General features: G+C 43.6%; 1 protein-coding gene across 2 annotated transcripts; it reads right to left on the bottom strand.

The window, feature by feature from the left end:
* Positions 1–2,304: 2,304 nt before the first annotated feature.
* Positions 2,305–18,149, bottom strand: LOC142303077 (cystine/glutamate transporter-like). 2 transcript variants are annotated; one of them, XM_075344173.1, is made up of 12 exons: positions 17,693–18,149; positions 11,571–11,697; positions 11,232–11,347; positions 10,564–10,689; positions 6,891–6,990; positions 6,042–6,086; positions 5,851–5,974; positions 5,466–5,569; positions 5,110–5,206; positions 3,109–3,258; positions 2,846–3,023; positions 2,305–2,476 (listed from the first exon to the last, which is right to left on the bottom strand). In XM_075344173.1, exons 1-12 carry the CDS (start codon positions 17,913–17,915, stop codon positions 2,412–2,414), a joined length of 1,455 nt encoding a protein of 484 aa, XP_075200288.1. In that variant the 5' UTR covers positions 17,916–18,149; the 3' UTR covers positions 2,305–2,411. The 2 variants fall into 2 exon arrangements, with proteins under 2 accessions (XP_075200288.1, XP_075200289.1); XM_075344174.1 differs by lacking the exon at positions 10,564–10,689.
* Positions 18,150–19,800: the final 1,651 nt, after the last annotated feature.

The following is a 19,800-nucleotide window of genomic DNA, read 5'->3' on the forward strand; positions in this document are numbered from 1 at the left end:
ACGGCTCCCCAACAATCTCAACTATCAATGAACCCTTAAATACATACAGCCTTCAAATAAGACCCCCTTAACTAAAATAGAGCCCTAAAAAAATACAGACCCCCAAACTAGACCCGCTTAACTAAAATAGACCTTTAAATAACTACAGACTCTAAACTAGACCACTTTAACTAACGAAAGCCCCCTCAATATATACAGACCCTAGATCAGTCTCCCTCAACCAGCACAGACTCCCTAAATATAGACAGACCCCTTCAACTAACAGAGACCTCCTAAATATATACAGACCCTAGACCAGACCTCTTCAACTTACAGCCCACAGACCAAAATCCCTCAACTATCAGAGACCTCAGACCCTAGATCAGACCATTTTATCTAAATTAGACCCCTTAAAAACAGACCCAAGACCTCTAAACTAACAGAAGCCCCAGAAGACCTTAGACCAGACTCCCTCAAACTAGCATAGACCCTCTAGATATATACAGACTCCTTCAAATAGCAGAAACCTCCTAAATATATACAGACCCCAAGCCCCTTTCAATCTTCAGAACAGACCCCTTAAACTTTTAGAACCCCCCCCCAAATACTTGCAGACCCCAGACCAGAAGACCTCATCTAGCAAAGACCCCCTAAATACATAGACCTCACACCAGAACACAATCGAATGTAGACTCAGAGCAAGACACTTTAAGTTAATATGTAACCTAGAAAGAATAAATACAGACCCAAGACCATAACGTCTAAAACAATAAAGACCTGTCAGAACCCCCTTAATACAGACCCCAAATAAGTCTGACAAACTAGTTTAGGCCTAAGTCAGACTCATTCAACTAATAGAGACCCTATTAAATAAATTCAGGCCCAGACCATACCCCTCAAAGAAATAGAGACCCCAAAGAAATACAGATCCAAGACAAAACCCACTACAAAAATATAGACCCCTCAGGTCAGCTCTTTTAAATAATCTCCGACCTTACTAACTTTATGAATAAAAAAGACCCCAGACCTGCCACAGAAACTAAAACAAGCCTTAGACCACACCACCTAAACAAGACCCTCAGACCAGACCTCCCAACTAACATATAGTTAGAATTGAGGAAAGGACGGATTCTGGAAATATTTTTTAGTTGAAGACGGCACGAGTTGGCAAAGGATTTGATGTATGGTATGAAGGACAAGGCAGAAGCGAAGGTCACTCCGAGGCAGCGGACTTCGAGTACTGGGGAGAGCGTGATGTTATTTATTGTATTAGATAGCGGCCCTCGAGGACTGGAGTTGGGGAACCCTGTATTAGATAGATCAGGTAGGGAGTGTAGGTGAGATGGAGGAAAGATGATTAGTCCAGTTTTGGCCACATTGAGCTTTAGGAAGCGAGAGGAGAAGAAAGAGGATATGGCCGATAGACACTTTGGGATTCTGCACAGTAGATGTGGACATCTGGGCCAGAGAGATAGATCTGAATGTCATCAGGGTATAGGTGGCACTGAAAGCCATGGGACTTTATGAGTTGCTCATTACTAGCAATAACATTACCATTGAGGTGTGGCTACTGGGAAGCCTGGAAACCGCGCCATGGATGATCATGGAGAAGGAAGGGACAAAGATCTTACTAGGACTGGTCCCGCACACAGATGCAACGACTCCTCCTTTCTGATGATCATGTAGGACCAGGCAAACTCTAGGGATCAGCTATGAGAATCATGTCAGGAGAACAAATGAACTGTCTCATGTAGGCCTCTGAGGTCTCAGGCGGGGTCTCTCCTGCAGTTCTGTCTCCAGGGCTCGGCGTTATGTGTGGCCAAGTAGCAACTAACCCTGGTTTAGGGAAGTCTGTTTACCTCCAGCAGAATATAGATGTCCATGTTATCAGGCCTTGTTCTGTCTCTAATCTTCTGTTGCACCCCGCTCTTGACCACTCTTCTCTTAAAATGGCACTCACATGGCAAGGAGTCTTTCTCTCTATTGGAATCTTTAAACTATTGCTTGGAGTGGTTGTGGAGCGTACCCCTGTTTCTTCCTGCTCTCGTCTTTCCTCCTGAATCTCTTATTGTCTTTATTTTTGTATGTGTGTGCTGTGTGACAGAGTTTTGGACTTCCCTTGTCTGTCTTTATCTGTGGGTTTCATCACACTCCTGTCCTGTCCCTCCCTGGGGGGGGAGGAGGAATCAGATCAGGACTGGTCAGGAGCAGGGCCAGGAAGGAGACTCGGGCATCTCCACCTTCAGGAATATCCCTGAGGTTAGGGATAGTGTAGGGCCCCCTAGCTTGAGGGACAGCTTAGGTGCCCCAATTCCAGTTCAGCAGGGATAGTGGCTTCACACATGAAACTGGCTTTATACTCTGTAACTAGCTTTATTATGTACAAGGTCTTAGGCTGAGGACAGTGCGTGATGGCAGCAGGACTTCATATCTTAGTAGGTTTTTATTTCTTGAGGGATAACTTCCATCAGTACTTGCATCTTCAATGTCAGGAGATCTGAAAAAGTTTGATTCAAAATAAAAAATGGAAAAAAAATAAATATCAGAAATTAGAGGCATAGACAACTGGATCAGCCTTCAGAGCTGAATTCACAATTCTGCTGATTCCCAAGAAAAAAACAAAAGCATTGCCACACTTATCAATTTAGCACTTAATGTGGGGTTGTGGTAGATATGTATTTTGGTAGCATGGTTGTAATATTCTGTGTACAGTATGGCAGTATTATGATTACTAAACAATGGTTTTCCCAGGAAGTCTACATAGACTTGACTCCATACCACGATACAACCTATCCCCAAAAAGTGGAAGGGGCCACTGCCAATATTGATTAATTTCTTTCAAGATTAAGAACCATATTCTACTTACTGATGGTTTCCCTCAACCTCGGGGGCAATAGCTGCTTGTGGATGGTTATGTAATATACCGGCACACCGCTTAATGTGATGAGACAGCCGATGCCGGTGTTCACCGGGTCCGCGTACAGTGACAATCCCACAATGAAAAGGCACATGGTGCTGAACACAATGGGTATAATCAAAGGGACCTTTAAAAAATTAAAATGGCAGAGATGGTTAATGCCGAACCAGTAAAGGTGGAAATGCTGCAGTACGTGGTTGAAAGCATCAAACCTTGAAGGGCCGGGGGAGATCAGGATGTCTCCGACGATGAACAATCAGGCCAATGGTGACTAATCCCATAAAAAGCCATCGAGAAAAACTGTAGAAGTTCAAGAGTCCGTAGAGATCCCCAATGCCAATCATTAGGAAAACCAGAGGCATCTGCGGAATAGACACCAAAGCAGTAAGGCCAGAGGATAGTTATGGTCAGGATGTGTAACTAGAAGCTTCTGGGCCCAAATACACATGTGCTCCTATAAGAAGACAAGCCTGACTGTGACTTCTACTGCTGTATCCATTATGACCATGCCCCTGAGGAACAAAGGCCGTGCACTACCTCTGCATCTTAAGGTTATATCTCCTGGAAGGTAAGGCCGGGCATGTAAAGTCTACCTGTGCCCCTCAGGAACCAAGGCTGGGGTGTGACTGCTACTTCTGACTTACTATGCCCCTCAGTTACAAGGGCTATGGTCTCCCTCTGCACCCTTTAAGGCTCTGCCCCCCCAGGAACCAAAGCTGTGAGTGATAGGTTCCTCTGCACCCGTATAGTGATGACCCCAAGGAACAAAGCTCGTGCTTTGACCCTGAATTCTTTAAAGCTACCCTTTTTTAGGAACCAATGTTTGGTATGACTGATACTTCTGCAGTTACAATGCTCCTCAGTGACAAGGCTGTATTCTCCCTCTGCACCCCCAGGAACCAAGACTGAAGGATAGGAATGATGGGTTCCTCTGTACCTATATAGTGAGGACCTTGAGGAACCAAGGCCATTTGCTAACCCTGAATTCTTTAAAGCTACACCCTTTAGTATCCAAGGCCTGACATGACTGCTATTTCTGCACCTCCTATTTCTCTCAGTTAAAAGGGCTGTGTTCTCACTCTGCACCTTTTAATGCTCCGCCACCAAGGAACCAAGACTGAGAGTGATAGGTTCCTCTTCTGCATCTGTATGGTGATGACCCTGAGGAACCAAGGCCGTGTGCTTCCACTGAATTATTTAAAGCTACACCCTTTAGGAACCAAGGTCTGGTCTGACTGCTACCTCTGCACTTACTATACCACTCAGTTACAAAGCCGTGTTCTCCCTCTGCACCATTTAAAGCTCCGGACCCTCAAGAACCAAGACTGCTAGTGATTAGGTTCCTCTGCACCCATATAGTGATAACCCTGAGGAACAAAGGCCGTGCTCTGCCCCTGAATTCTTTAAAGCTAAACGTTTTAGGAACCAAAGCCTGGCACGACTGCTACTTCTGCACTCCCTATTCCCTTCAGTTACAAGGGCCGTGTTCTCCCTCTGCACCCTTTAAAGCTCTGCCCCTTAAGAACCAAGACTGCTATTGATAGTTTCCACTACACCCATATAGTGACGACTCCAAGGAACAAAGGCCATGTGCTGCCAATTAATTGTTTAAAACTACCCCCTTTAGGAACCAAGGCTTGGTGTGACTGCTACTTCTGCACTTCTTATTCTCTTCAGTTACAAGGGCCGTGTTCTCCCTCTGCACCCTTTAAGACTCCGCCTCCCAGGAACCAAGATGAGTGATAGGTTCCTCTGTACCTGTATAGTGATGACTTTGAGGAACAAAGCCCGTGGACTACCCCTGAATTCTTTAAAGCTACATCCTTTAGGAACCTAGGCCTGGCGTGACTGCTACCTCTGCACTCTTATAGCCACGCCCCTGAGGAACCAAGACTGCAACCGCTATAGCTATACACCTCAGAAAACAAGTCCTTGATGCAACTTCTTCCTCTGCACCCTTCAGGAAACAAGGTTCTGTTGTGACTGCAAACTCGGCCCTTTGTAGCTTTGTCTCCTAGGAGCCAAGGACCATGTGGATCTGCCACCCCTGGTTATGATCATGTGTCCTAGGTTTTTTTTTTTTTCCAAGCCTAAGTAGGTAACACTTATATACACTCCACATATACAAAACTGCATGGGAAAGTGAAGCATCATGGGACTAAACTATTAATTTATTTTTAAAAAATATATATAAAAAAATGTGAATATCGTACCATTAGTAACAGAGCTGGAAGAGGCGTGTGTCTTCTGATGTGGATCATCGAGAACAAATTAGGCCAGTGCCCTTCTCTGGAGGCCGCGAATAGCATCCTAATTATGAGACACGGCATTTAATAAGATGTCTGCTGTCACCCCTCCATTGTCCATCATGAAGGAGATGGTGACTCTGATAGAAGTGAATGGAGCTGAGGTCATGATCCATTTTTACGGTGTGGGGGGAGGGGTAGCAGGGGTGAGGGTGAGGGGTAGTAGGGGTGCTGGGGAGGGGTGGGAGGATGTCTTATGGTCATTTGGGGGGTTATGAGTGGTTAAAATGTAAAATGAAGACCATGGAGCTTAATTTACGTACCTAGAGGAAGCAAAAATTCCGCCATTCAAGGCCCCAAAGCAAGACATGGCCACCAGTAGGGAGATCACGGGAGCGATTTGGGGCACAGTATAGTCGGCGAAGGTCTTAAAGGAGAAAAAGATGAGTGTTACGTATTACTAACACTAGATGAGGCTTTTAAGATGTCCATCTTTATTCATTTCTAGAAATATCTACATATTCCCTGCTTAGCCAACAAATGAAATTATGAAAAGTCTAGTTGCTTGTAGTCTCCACTAGAGGGAGCTCACTGTATACAGATTTATTATTGGGATCTGTTTGTGGTGAGCTCCACCTAGTGGTGGCTGCAGACAGTGTGCCCAACTCTATTGTCACGATGGGTATTATTCAGAGAGACGTCGCTCACCATGGCCACGGCCTCCGAGGTCAGAACTTCACTGGTGGTCAGGACGGTGTAATAGGAGACATTAGTGAGGAGGTAGCAGATTGTGACGATGATGAGCGAGACGATCACAGTGATCGGAATATTCCTGGGGGAGGACACAACATTTTAATACAATTTTTTATTTCAGTATTTTTTTGCTTTTACGTTTTTACCTTTCCGGATTAATAACTTCTTCAGTAACGAAAGTAATGTAAAACCTGAAAAAGAACAAAAAAAAGGTATAAGGATGTCAAAAATGAGTGCTGTGCGAAAGTATTCACACCACTCAGGAATCAAGATCTCAAAGCGAGTGCCCTGTAAAAGTATTCACACCCTTAAGGAATAAATCTGTCAATGTTGAGTGACTTGCAAAAGTATTAACACCACTAAAGAATAAAGAGGTCAAAAAAGTGACGGCGTCTTGCAAAAGTCTCCGAGCCCTTAAGGAATAAATCTGCCAAAAGTGACAGTGCTTTGCAAACTTATTCACGCCGTTAAGGGATAAAAATGTCAAAAGTTACAGTGCCTTTCAAAAAAAAAAGAAAAAAGTATTCACATCCTTAAGGAATAAAGCTGTCAAAAGTGACAGTGCCTTGCAAATGTATTCGCAACCTTAAGGACTAAAGATGTCAAAAGTGACAGTGCCTTGCAAATGTATTCGCAACCTTAAGGAATAAAGATGTCAAAAGTGACAGTGCCTTGCACAAATATCCACACCCTTAAGAAATAAAGATGTAAAAAAGTGATAGTGCCTTGAAAATGTATTCGCAACCTTAAGGACCAAAGATGTCAAAAGTGACAGTGTCTTGCAAATGTATTCACACACCTGAGGGATAAAAATGGCAAAAGTGACAGTGTCTTGCAAAAGTATTCACACCCTAAAGGAACACAGGTGGCAAAATCGACAGAGTTTTGCAAAGGTATTCTCACCCTTTGGCACCGTTTACTTTTTTTTCTTCTCTGGGGTCTAACAGGAGTTATGAGCACGATAGTTCCCCCTATGGTTAAACAGCGTCACTTACCAGCCCCCAAAGGCGAACATTCCCGAATAAAATGCCAGGGGGATTTTATCCAGAGCCAATGAATTTGTATCAAACGCATCCTGGAAGTTTTCAGTCTTTCCTAAAATGTAAAGTTCCATCAGTCTCGGGAAATACAAACATTCCTTCCCCAGGATACAAATAAATAAGGGAAAAAAAGAAAGAATAGGAGCTTCAAAAAGTCCAGATTTTGATTGGCACCTGTCATTACCCCCGATATGGAGCATGGGGCACACATAAGTATATTACAGCCATGGCAAATATATTCTGTACAGGTCAAATACTAATTCTATAAAATTCCACCACAATCGTGCACAAACCAGTGATGGGTCGTTCGGGAACGATCCAAGAAAAAAAGCCGACTCCCTACTGGGAACAATGGGAGCTGACACCCCAGTGAGAGCCGCTTAATTTTCCTAATGGCTCTCACTGGACGAAACCCCGCCCATCCTACCCAAACCCCGCCCATCCTACCCAAACCCCGCCCATCCTACCCAAATCCCACCCACTCATCAGTTTAATTGGTTACCTGCAAGTGAGCGGGGTTTCAGCCGCTAGTGGGTAGAGTTTTGCCCACATTAACATCGTTTTAAAGATGTGCTCACCCGGCGGGAACACATATTAAATAGGGATCCATTCAGGATCCAAAATAATGGTGTCTTTTTGGTGAGTGGAGCCAGATCACCAAAAAAAGCTGGACTGCCCAGCACTTGAGCGTATAGTGGGGAAAAAAAGTATGTAGTCAGCCCCCAATTGTGTAAGCAAATAAGAAAGCCGCGGAGACACCATCATGTGTTTCTCAACGCTGACAGGAAACTAGCCAGGTCTTTCACCGGGAAGGAACAACCACGGGAAGGGCAGTCTCCAGTCAAGGAGACCACCTATACCAAACATGGTATCCATCCACAGACAGCCGTTTCGGGGTATTTGCCCCTCATCAGTGTGGAGTAGGAATCTGGCTAGTGGGGGCAATGCCTAGTAAAAGACTACTTAAGCAAGCATTGTTGACCTTAGGGAGATCAACATATCCACTGCGGAGACACCATCACGTGTTTCTCAACGCAGTGATTCTAGAGCAACGCCCCCTGGGAAGTATGCAAATAAGAAAGCCGCGGAGACACCATCATGTGTTTCTCAACGCTGACAGGAAACTGGCCAGGTCTTTCACCGGGAAGGAACAACCACGGGAAGGGCAGTCTCCAGTCAAGGAGACCACCTATACCAAACATGGTATCCATCCACAGACAGCCGTTTCGGGGTATTTGCCCCTCATCAGTGTGGAGTAGGAATCTGGCTAGTGGGGGCAATGCCTAGTAAAAGACTACTTAAGCAAGCATTGTTGACCTTAGGGAGATCAACATATCCACTGCGGAGACACCATCACGTGTTTCTCAACGCAGTGATTCTAGAGCAACGCCCCCTGGGAAGTATGCAAATAAGAAAGCCGCGGAGACACCATCATGTGTTTCTCAACGCTGACAGGAAACTAGCCAGGTCTTTCACCGGGAAGGAACAACCACGGGAAGGGCAGTCTCCAGTCAAGGAGACCACCTATACCAAACATGGTATCCATCCACAGACAGCCGTTTCGGGGTATTTGCCCCTCATCAGTGTGGAGTAGGAATCTGGCTAGTGGGGGCAATGCCTAGTAAAAGACTACTTAAGCAAGCATTGTTGACCTTAGGGAGATCAACATATCCACTGCGGAGACACCATCACGTGTTTCTCAACGCAGTGATTCTAGAGCAACGCCCCCTGGGAAGTATGCAAATAAGAAAGCCGCGGAGACACCATCATGTGTTTCTCAACGCTGACAGGAAACTAGCCAGGTCTAGCCAGCCCCCAATTGTGTAAGTTCTCCCACTTATAAAGATGAGATTTGCCTGTAATTGACATCATTGGTGACCACAACTATGAGAGACAAAAGGAGAAAACAAATCCAGAAAATCACCGCATCTGATTTGGCAAGAGGTTTTTTTTACAAATTATGGGGGAAAATAAGTATTTGGTCATCTAAAAACATGGAAGATTTCTGTCTCTCACAGACCTGTAACTTCTTCTATAAGAGGCTCCTCTGTCCTCCACTCATTACCTGTAGTAATGGCACCTGTTTGAACTTGTTATCAGTATAAAAGACACCTGTCCAGCACCTCAAACAGTCACACTCCAAACTCCACTATGGTGAAGACCAAAGAGCTGTCGAAGGACACCAGAAACAAAAATTGTAGCCCTGCACCAGGCTGGGAAGACTGAATCTGCAAAAGGCAAGCAGCTTGGTGTGATGAAATCAACTGTGGGAGCAATAATAAGAAAATGGAAGACATACAAGACCACTGATAATCTCCCTCGATCTGGAGCTCCACACAAGATTTCACCCCGTGGGGTCAAAATGATCACAATAACGGTGTTCAAAAATCCCAGAACCACATTGGGGCACCTAGTGAATGACCTGCATAGAGCTGGGACCACTGTAACAAAGGTTACCATCAGTAACACACTACGCCACCAGGGACTCAGATCCTGCAGTGCCAGACATGTCCCCCTGCTTAAGCCAGTACATGTCCAGGCCCATCTGAAGTTTGCTAGAGAGCATTTGGATTATCCAGAATAGTATTGGGAGAATGTCACATGGTCTGATGAAACCAAAGTAGAATTGTTTGGTAGAAACACAACTCATCGTGTTTGGAACAGACAGAATGCTGAGTTGCATCCAAAGAACACCATACCTACTGTGAAGCATGGGGGTGGCATCATCATGCTTTGGGACTGTTTCTCTGCAAAGGGACCAGGACGACTGATCCGGGTACATGAAAGAATGAATTGGGCCATGTATCGTGAGATTTTGAGTGCAAACCTCATTCCATCATCAAGGGCATTGAAGATGAAACGTGGCTGGCTCTTTAAGCATGATAATGATCCCAAGCACACCGCCAGGGCAATGAAGAAGTCGCTTCATAAGAATCATATGGAGGTCCTGGAGTGGCCTAGCCAGTCTCCAGATCTCAACCCCATAGAAAACCTTTGGAGGGAGTTGAAAGTCCGTATTGCCCAGTGACAGGCCCAAAACACCACTGCTCTAGAGGAGATTTGCATAGAGGAATGGGCCAACATACCACCAACAGTGTGTGCCAATCTTGTGAAGACTTACACAAAACGTTTGACCTCTGTAATTGCCAACAAAGGATATAGAACAAAATATTAAGATGAACTTTTGTTATTGACCAAATACTTATTTTCCACCATAATTTGCAAAAAAAATCTCCTCAAATCAGACGCGGTTATTTTCTTGATTTGTTTTCTCATTTTGTCTCTCGTAGTTGTGGTCACCTATGATGTCACTTACAGGCAAATCTCATCTTTATAAGGGGGAGAACTTGCAGAATTGGGGGCTGAGTAATGACTTTTTTCCCCCACTGTACCAGAAATTAAATACCACCACACAATGAACATATAATAACAAATATACAGTACTGAAAAAAATCACCACACCCTGCTCAAATATTTCTAACATATAGTACTAAATTAATACCGCCTTTCACTAATCTTTTAATACCAACATGTATTAGCTAGATAATTCTACCACATAGAGCTTATATAATACAAACCTATAGTGACCATGTGCGACCTCCTTATGAAACATATACACGTGTCTTACCTTCTGCTAAAGCCACCATCCCAGGTATAATGATCAGTGCAATAGCAAATAACTTCAGAACTGTAAAGATGGTCTGGAGATTTGCCGACCAACTAACACTCCAACAATTCAGAGCTATGAGGAATGCTGCAGGGAATAAACATTAATCTGAGTACCAGATATGACTACTACTGTATAATACTGCCCTCTATGTACAAGAATATAACTACTATAATACTGCCCCTATGTACAAGAATATAACTACTATAATACTGCCCCATGTACAAGAATATAACTACTATAATACTGCCCCGTATGTACAAGAATATCACTACTATAATACTGCTCCTATGTACAAGAATATAACTACTATAATACTGTCCCTATGTACAAGAATATAACTACTATAATACTGCCCCTATGTACAAGAATATAACTACTATAATGCAGCAACCTATGTACAAGAATATAACTACTATAATACTGCCCCTATGTACAAGAATATAACTACTATAATGCAGCAACCTATGTACAAGAATATAACTACTATAATACTGCCCCTATGTACAAGAGTATAACTACTATAATACTGCCCCTATGAACAAGAATATAACTACTATAATACTGCCCCTATGTACAAGAATATAACTACTATAATATGACCAGGAGGGAGAATACCCACCACTTACCGATGCCGATGGCACTGACCAGTTTCACAGCGGTGGTCGGTGCGTTGCACGGTACATATAGGGGTTCTATAAAGTATCGTCCAAATGCTAAACACACCACTGCAATATTTGCCGGCCTAAAAGCAAAACACAGGTAATGTCACGGATTCTGCTGAACGTAGAAGAAAATGTCCATTCATTAAACGCCGGCAAAGAACATGGAAAGGCGAGAAACTGATAGAAATAAACATTTGTTGGTAATTTAAAACTCCTATTTATATAAATATAACATTGTGAATATCCAAAAATAAAAAAAAAAAAAAAAAAAAAAGGAGAAAGAGAGAGAGAGAGGAGCGTCACCGGATCATCACAAATTCTGCCCATAGTCTCAGGAAGGCGGGCACGGGGCCGAGGGTCTCCAGTAACAAGATGTAGTGGCCTCCAGACTTTTTGATAGAGGTGCCCAGGTCTGCATAAGACAACGCTCCTAAAACACAAGCAGGGAAATCACTGAGATTAGAGTGTGTATGAGAAGAGTGTGTGCTGTGCTTAAAGGGGAACTCCGTTTTGAAGCTTCCATTGTCTGTGAAGGTTCCCATTGTGTACATACATTACATTACTTGTCCTGTACTGATCCTGAGTTACATCGCCTGTATTATCCTTCATAGGTGCACTCACTATTCTGCTGGTGCAGTCACTGTGTACACACATTATATTACTGATCCTGAGTTACCTCCTGTATTATACTCCAGAGCTGCACTCACTATTCTGCTGGTGCAGGCACAGTGTACACACATTATATTACTGATCCTGAGTTACCTCCTGTATTATACTCCAGAGCTGCACTCACTATTCTGCTGATGCAGTCACAGTGTACATACATTACATTACTGATCCTGAGTTACCTCCTGTATTATACTCCAGAGCTGCACTCACTATTCTGCTGGTGCAGTCACTGTGTACATACATACATTACTGATCCTGAGTTACCTCCTGTATTATACTCCAGAGCTGCACTCACTATTCTGCTGGTGCAGTCACTGTGTACATACATACATTACTGATCCTGAGTTACCTCCTGTATTATACTCCAGAGCTTCACTCACTATTCTGCTGGTGCAGTCACTGTGTACATACGTTACATTACTGATCCTGAATTACCTCCTGTATTATACTCCAGAGCTGCACTCACTATTCTGCTGGTGCAGTCACTGTGTACATACATTACTGATCCTGAGTTGCATCCTGTATTATACTCCAGAGCTGCACTCACTAATCTGCTGGTGCAGTCACTGTGTACATATATTACATTACTGATCCTGAGTTACCTCCTGTATTATACTCCAGAGCTGCACTCACTATTTTGCTGGTGCAGTCACTGTGTACATACGTTACATTACTGATCCTGTACCGATCCTGAGTTACACCCTGTCTTATACTTCAGATATTATGATTAGGGATGAGGAAACCCGAACTGTAAAGTTTGGGATTCATACCAAACACCTGGTGTCCGGGGCCCGAACTCAAAAAGTTTGTGTCAAAGTTCAGGTGTTGTTCATATACTAATAAAGTTTGTTAAAAGGCTGCATCGCAGCCAATCAACAAACTCTTCGGCATGGGAAAGATGCCTGTACGCAGTAGTGAACAAAATAAATACTTTTTTAAAAAACAAAAAAAAAAAACCCAAACAGCATGGGGTCCCCCTTAGATTTGATAACCAGCCAAGGTAAAGCAGACAGCTGGGGGCTGGTGTTATCAGGTTGGGAGGGCACATGGTTATTTGGCCTTTCAAAGCCTAAAAATGGCAGCTTGCAGCTACCTCAGAAGTGGCGCATCCATTAATCAGGGTCCTCAAACATGCGGCCCCCAAGGGCTCATGCGCATGTTGCGTAATAGCATGCATTTACGCTGCGTATTGCACTGCAGCGTAAATGCATGCGTCCTGCGTCCCAAGCACAATCTATGAAGATTGTGCATGAGACAAGCGCACGTTGCTTTTATGAATGCAGCGATTTGGGTGCTAACATTTTGACAGTACACTGATTGGACAAACCGTCCCAGGAATATTATTAAGTAGTAATTAGTTCAATTATTCCAATTTTTGAGATTTTTTATTTTGTATAAATCAAAACTACATACCACCAACGTGCAGATATACCCATAAGTACTAGACCAACGGTCGCATATATAAAAATACACAGACAATATGTACAATAAACATATACAGTTGTCAAAAAAGTGAAGGTTCACAGAAAATGGGGATGGAGTCAGAGCCCAACTTATCCTTGGGACCACACAGACTGGTTCAAGCAGCGCCACATAGTATGGAAGAAAGGAAGATTTCAATCCTTATAAATCCAAGGAGGTATATGGGGGAACTCTCCAGCAATTTCCTTTGCATTAATAAAGGTGAGCCTTCAACTTCATAGATTGGATAATCTCCACCTCAAAAAGGTTATCTCCACCTCAACGCGTTTCCCCATACAACACAAACGTATGGTTCATCAGGAGGCTACAAGATAAACACACTAAATCAGCAACCAAGACTTACAATAAGACAGACAGTTTTAAACATAAAGCACCACATGTGGTATGGAGCGCTTGATAAACTATAATAAAGTACTTGCCCAACGAGATATAGTTGTCAGATATGCAGGTTCATGGCGCCCAGCAGGGATCCATAGTAGACAGACAATGCTGAGGATATAATACCATAGTCCAGGGCGAGACCTTCACTTTTTTGACAACTGTATATGTTTATTGTACATATTGTCTGTGTATTTTTATATATGCGACCGTTGGTCTAGTACTTATGGGTATATCTGCACGTTGGTGGTATGTAGTTTTGATTTATACAAAATAAAAAATCTCAAAAATTGGAATAATTGAACTAATTACTGCTAACATTTTGACCCAAATCCGTGCATTCATAAAAGCAGCATGTCAATTATTTGTTCGTTCTGGATGCAGCTCCCGCTCTGTCTATGGTGGGGGCAGCATCCAGAGCACATGAAATCAGCTTTTTTTTAAAAAAACTGCATTCATTATGCAGTCTGTCTGCAGTGATTTGACACGCACATGTGCTGTCAAATCGCTGCAGAATATTCTGCACTTACGTGCGCATGAGCCCTAAGGCTTCTTCTTGCGGTTCGCAGGCACATGACCCTAGTAATGAGCACAGCCGGTGCAGGGGCCACAGCCGTCAGCGCTTTATTTCAGATGAATGTTTTGCCGACGCTGCGCAGAGTCAAGCTCTCTCTGCCCAACTATTTCAATGGCACCTATTAGTCAATTAGAGACAAGCAGCTGATGCGTATAACGATCTTGACTCTGCGCAGTGCCGGCAAAACGTTCATCTGAATCTCATATGAAGTGCTGACAGCGGCTGCCCCTGCACCAGCTGCGATTGTTACTGGGTCCATGTGCTTGCGGGCCACAAGGAGCAGGGAAGAGGATGCCGAGGGAACGGAGGACGGGTGAGACGAATTTTTTTTTGTTTTGTGTGTGTGTGTGTGTGTGTGTATGTGAAGAACAGCACACTAGGGGACCAGGATGGGACATTGCTACAAGAAGGGGATATTAGTAAAAGGGACATTACATGGTTACATTAGTAAAAGGGGACAAAGATGGGGCACATTACTACAGGATGGGCACAAGGATGGGCATATTACTTCAGGATGGTTAGAAGGATGGGCACATTACAACAGGATGGGCACATTATTACAAGAAGGGGACAAGGATGGTCTCATTACTACTGGATAGGGACAAGGATGAGCACATTACTGCAAGAAAAGGAACAACGATTGGAACATTACTACAGGATGGTGACAAGCCTGGGCAGATTACTACAGAATGGGAACATTACTACAAGGTGTTGGTCAACATTAAAATTACTATATGGTGCCAATTGTAAAACTATATTACGTACAAAAAGGAGATAAAATGTAAAAAAAAAAAACAAATAAAATAAAGCATGGCAATTTTTTACCATCAAAATATGGGTATATATATATATATATATATATATATATATATATATATATATATATATAATATATATATATATATATATATATATATATACACTGTATATGAAAGCAAAAAAGTGCAGATTTGTTATAATATTCAAGCGAAAAATGTTCAAAAACAGTGATTCAAAGGGGTTTGGTAATAAAAAAAATATGGTACCAAGAAAAATGTCACTTTGCCCTAAAAACAGTACGGCCCACTAAATTATTTCTACTTTCAGCCCATACACCCAACCGAGTTTGAGACCCCTGCATTAGATGCACCACTTCTGGCGGTTTGTCCGGCTCTTCCCGATTGCCCTGGTGCCAAGGCAATTAGGATAATATTTTTGGGGTTGATGTCAGCTGTGAATTAATGGAATAATGGAAAGGTGTCTATCGGGACTGAAGGGCGGCACAATAAGGAGGGTCTGGAGGAGCAGTGAAGTGCGGTGGGGGTCCTGCAAGTTTGGGGTTGCATTTCAGGAAATGGAGTTGCGGATTTGGTCAGGATTAATGACGTCCTTGGTGCTGACAATTCCAGGCAAATACTTATTTATCTTGTGATACCATCAGGGAAGTGTCTGATTCACTTTAAATTTATTCTGCATTAGGAAAACTATCCAAACATCCAGCCAATGGCATTAAGAACAAGGAGTCCTGGAAGTGATGATCTGGCCCCCGCAGAGCTGGGGAAGTGATGATCCAACCACCACAGAGCCCTGGAAGTGATCATCTTACCCTCACAGAGCCGTGGAATTGATGGTCCAGTCCTTGCAGAGCCCTAGAAGCGGTGATCCAACCACCACAGAGCCATGAAAGTGATGGTCCGGCCCGCAGAACCCTGGAAGTGATAATCCGGCCCCTAGAGAGCCCAGGAAGTGATGGTCCACCCCCGCAGAGCTGTGAAAGTGATGGTCCGGACCCCGCAAAGCCCTGATCTCATATCATCCACATCTGTCTGGGATCAAGAAACAGAAGGATCTGCACAAGCCTCATACACAGAAGATCTGTGGTTGGTTCTCCAAGATGTTTGGAACAACCTCCTGCCGAGAGCCTTCAAAACCTTTGCACAAGTGACGAGAAAAAGTGAAGGTGAAGGGCGATCAACAAATATTGATGTGATTAAGATTTCTCTTTTTTTATTAATTCACTTTGCATTTTGTTACTTGATGGAAATAAACTATTAACACTTCCATTTTTTAAAGTGCTCTTACTCTGCGTAATAATTTTTCTTATATTAAACTTTTGCACAGCGCTGTATATACTGAGCCTGTTTGCTGGAGATGTTGATAAATGGTCATCTTTGCTCTCTCTGGTGCTCCCTGCAGAGTTCTTGTTTTTCACTTACGGGTCAACAGCTGCTCCTCTTCTTCTGCCAAAAATATTTCCCTAACAAACACTTTTAGTATAAAATCCATCTGAAGTCTAGACTCCTTCAGCCTGATTTATTAAGACTGGCGTTGTATATGGCAGTCATTATGAAGGAGCGCGGTGGGGTAAGATGTGCCAAATTCAATAAGAGGAACACAACACTTAATGTCCTCAGTGGCAGAAATTTTACTCCAGTGAGCGACCGGAATAACGTTTCTGCAGTAAAATATGACATTGAGGTGGAGAAGCTTACAACGAATGCCGAGCGCCGCCACACCCATCACCCATTCTCTTCCCACATTGGCAGAGCTGACGTATACCAACAGAATAGTGAGTGCAGCTCTGGAGTATAATATAGAAGGTAAGTCAGGATCAGTACAGGATACGTTATGTAATGTATGTATAATACTGCACAAGATGCAACTCAGGATCAGTACAGGACAAGTAATGTAATGTATGTACACAGTGACTGCACCAGCAGAATAGTGAGTGCAGCTCTGGAGTATAATACAGGAGGTAACTAAGGATCAGTAATGTAATGTATGTACACAGTGACTGCACCAGCAGAATAGTGAGTGCAGCTCTGGAGTATAATATAGGAGGTAACTCAGGATCAGTAATGTAATGTATGTACACAGTGACTGCACCAGTAGAATAGTGAGTGCAGCTCTGGAGTATAATACAGGAGGTAACTCAGGATCAGTAATGTAATGTATGTACACAGTGACTGCACCAGCAGAATAGTGAGTGCAGCTCTGGAGTATAATACAGGACATAACTCAGGATCAGTACAGGATAACTAAATAATCTATATACAAAATAATTTAACTAACTACAGATCCATTCTAAATATTAAGTGTAATACGCTGGACGCAGAGTTCAGTTACTCATTGTAGGATTCTACACTATCAGCATGGAGCTCATTGATCAATATAGTCGTAGCAGAAAAAACTTCATGGTGCAACTTTGGGGACGTTGCACTTAGGCCCTAAGTACCTGAGGTGTCAAAGGCCCATGTTCCACAAAACGGAAGGGTCCCTCTTATCAGAAGCCTATAAACAAGTTGCCTATAACATGGGGGACAGCGTGGAACATACTCACCACACATGGAGAGAACACCAGAGGCCACCCAGATCAGGAGGGAAAGTCCTACATTGCCAGAGTTTTTTAGGACCCCCTTAGGAGATATAAAGATGCCACTTCCAATAATAGTCCCAATGGTCAAAGAGATGGCACGAAGCAGGGTAATCTTCTTCCTCAGGTATACGACCCCATCTCCTGTCTTCTTGGCCCCATCTCCTGAAGTCTCCTGAGATGAACCCATCCCTGTGTACGGTCAGAGCTCTCCGTTCAGCTTCTCAGGTTTTTGAGATCTCAAGGCTCAGTGTAATAGTCATGGATTAAAAACAAGGCTTCCTCTCTGTGTAACCCTGGCCCCTGGTCACAGCCCCCATATCGCGGGAAGTCTCACTGCTGGGTCCGCTTATTCATGAGAACATCGTCATCCAACCTTACATCTGCACTCACATGGGGTGGAGATCTTGTCCCTCAACTCAGTCTGATCCAGACTCCACAACTTTTAGGACAGGAGATCAAGAAGAATCTGAAAAGTGCTGGGAAAAGTCGTCACACTGCACAAAAGTTTTTTTATTCTTAACTCTTATTATACCCAATGCCTCCAAACTTTTCAATTTTAGTCACAAAAAGTTGTGAACTCTTTCATTACACTCAAAAATTAATTCAGACCCCAGATTACGTTCCCAAACTAATACAGACAAGGTCTAACAAATAAATACAGAACCCAGGTAAGACCCCTCAACTAACAGAGAACTCCTAAATATATACAGCACCCAGACCAAACCCCTTCAACTTACAGCCCCCCAAAAAAAACTATCATTAAAGAACATACCTTAGACCACACCACTTAAACAAGTACAGACCCTCAAACCAGACCTCCCAACATATATCCCTAAATAAATACTGACTCAAGTACTGACCCCTAAATGAAATATCGACCCCGTAAACATATCATCCATATCCCTAAATAAGTTAAGACTTCAGGAAAGACCCTTCACATAAATTCATATCCTAGACCATGGGTCCCCAATTCCAGTCCTCGAGGGCCACCAACAGTGCATGTTTTCAGGATTTCCTTAGTATTGCACATGTGATAATTTAATCACCTGCACACTTGATGATTCCAACACCCTTGCAATGCTAAGGAAATCCTGAAAACATGCACTGTTGGCGGCCCTCGAGGACTGGAGTTGGGGAACCCTGTCCTAGACCAACACAACAAAGCCTGGGATAGATATCCTCCTTAAACAAATAGAAACCCCAATGCAGACCCCTCTTAATCCCAGGCCACCCCTAAAAATGCTCACCTTGCTAAAGATACAATTGTAAAAAAAAAAAAATATGAACAGTAGTGATGAGCGAGCACTACCATGCTCTCAGGTGCTCGATACTCATAACGAGCAATTGGATGCTCGGATGGGCACGTCTTGAGTATAATGGAAGTCAATGAGGAACTCAAGCATTTTTCCGGAAGAGTTCCTGGAAAAATGCTCGAGTTCCCCATTGATTTCCATTATACTCGGGTACTGGAGTTGATCCCATCCGAGCATCCAACTGCTCGTTATGAGTACAGAGCACCCGAGCATGGTAGTACTTGCTCATCACTAGAAATAACATTATCATTGAGGTATGGCCTCTGGGAATCCAGGAAACCGTGCCATGGACGATCATGGAGAACGAAGGGACAAAGATCTTATTAGGATTGCTCCCGCACACAGGTGCAACGACACCTCCTTTCTGATGATCATGCAGGACCAGGCAAACTCTAGGAATCAGCTATGGGATGGGGCGGAATTCACGTCAGGAGGACAAATCAACTTTCTGTTACGTCACCACCGGAGTCCGCTCAAGCGTCTTCTACTCCGATCGCCAGGCGATGCCGTGATCCTGCCGTGGATGGTGCTGGTGATGGGAGAGGAGTCGATGCCGGCGGGCGCAGGCTCCGCTCGTCCACTGGGCTGGGTTTCCTTGGGATCTGCAGTACCACTGGCTAACTATAGGTGGCGTGTGTCTTCCAGCTGAAGTTACCATCATTAAGCTACAGCCAATGGGAAGACACCACACCCTTCTTAATTGCTCTCCTGTCTGCTGACCACTGCCAGAGATAGTTCTGATATTCTGGCTCCTGTTCT

The sequence above is a fragment of the Anomaloglossus baeobatrachus genome, chromosome 4 (assembly GCF_048569485.1).
Source record: "Anomaloglossus baeobatrachus isolate aAnoBae1 chromosome 4, aAnoBae1.hap1, whole genome shotgun sequence".
NCBI lineage: Eukaryota > Metazoa > Chordata > Amphibia > Anura > Aromobatidae > Anomaloglossus > Anomaloglossus baeobatrachus.

Bases quoted from the DNA above. Each gene is read 5' to 3' on its own strand.
- LOC142303077 (XM_075344173.1), bottom strand. From the start codon at position 17,915: ATGGGTTCATCTCAGGAGACTTCAGGAGATGGGGCCAAGAAGACAGGA. The intron at 11,348-11,570 runs GTGACGCTCCTC...TTTTGCTTTTAG, and splicing joins GCAGAATTTGTGATGATCCG to GCCGGCAAATATTGCAGTGG. The intron at 3,259-5,109 runs GTACGATATTCA...TCTATTCCGCAG, and splicing joins TTCCAGCTCTGTTACTAATG to ATGCCTCTGGTTTTCCTAAT.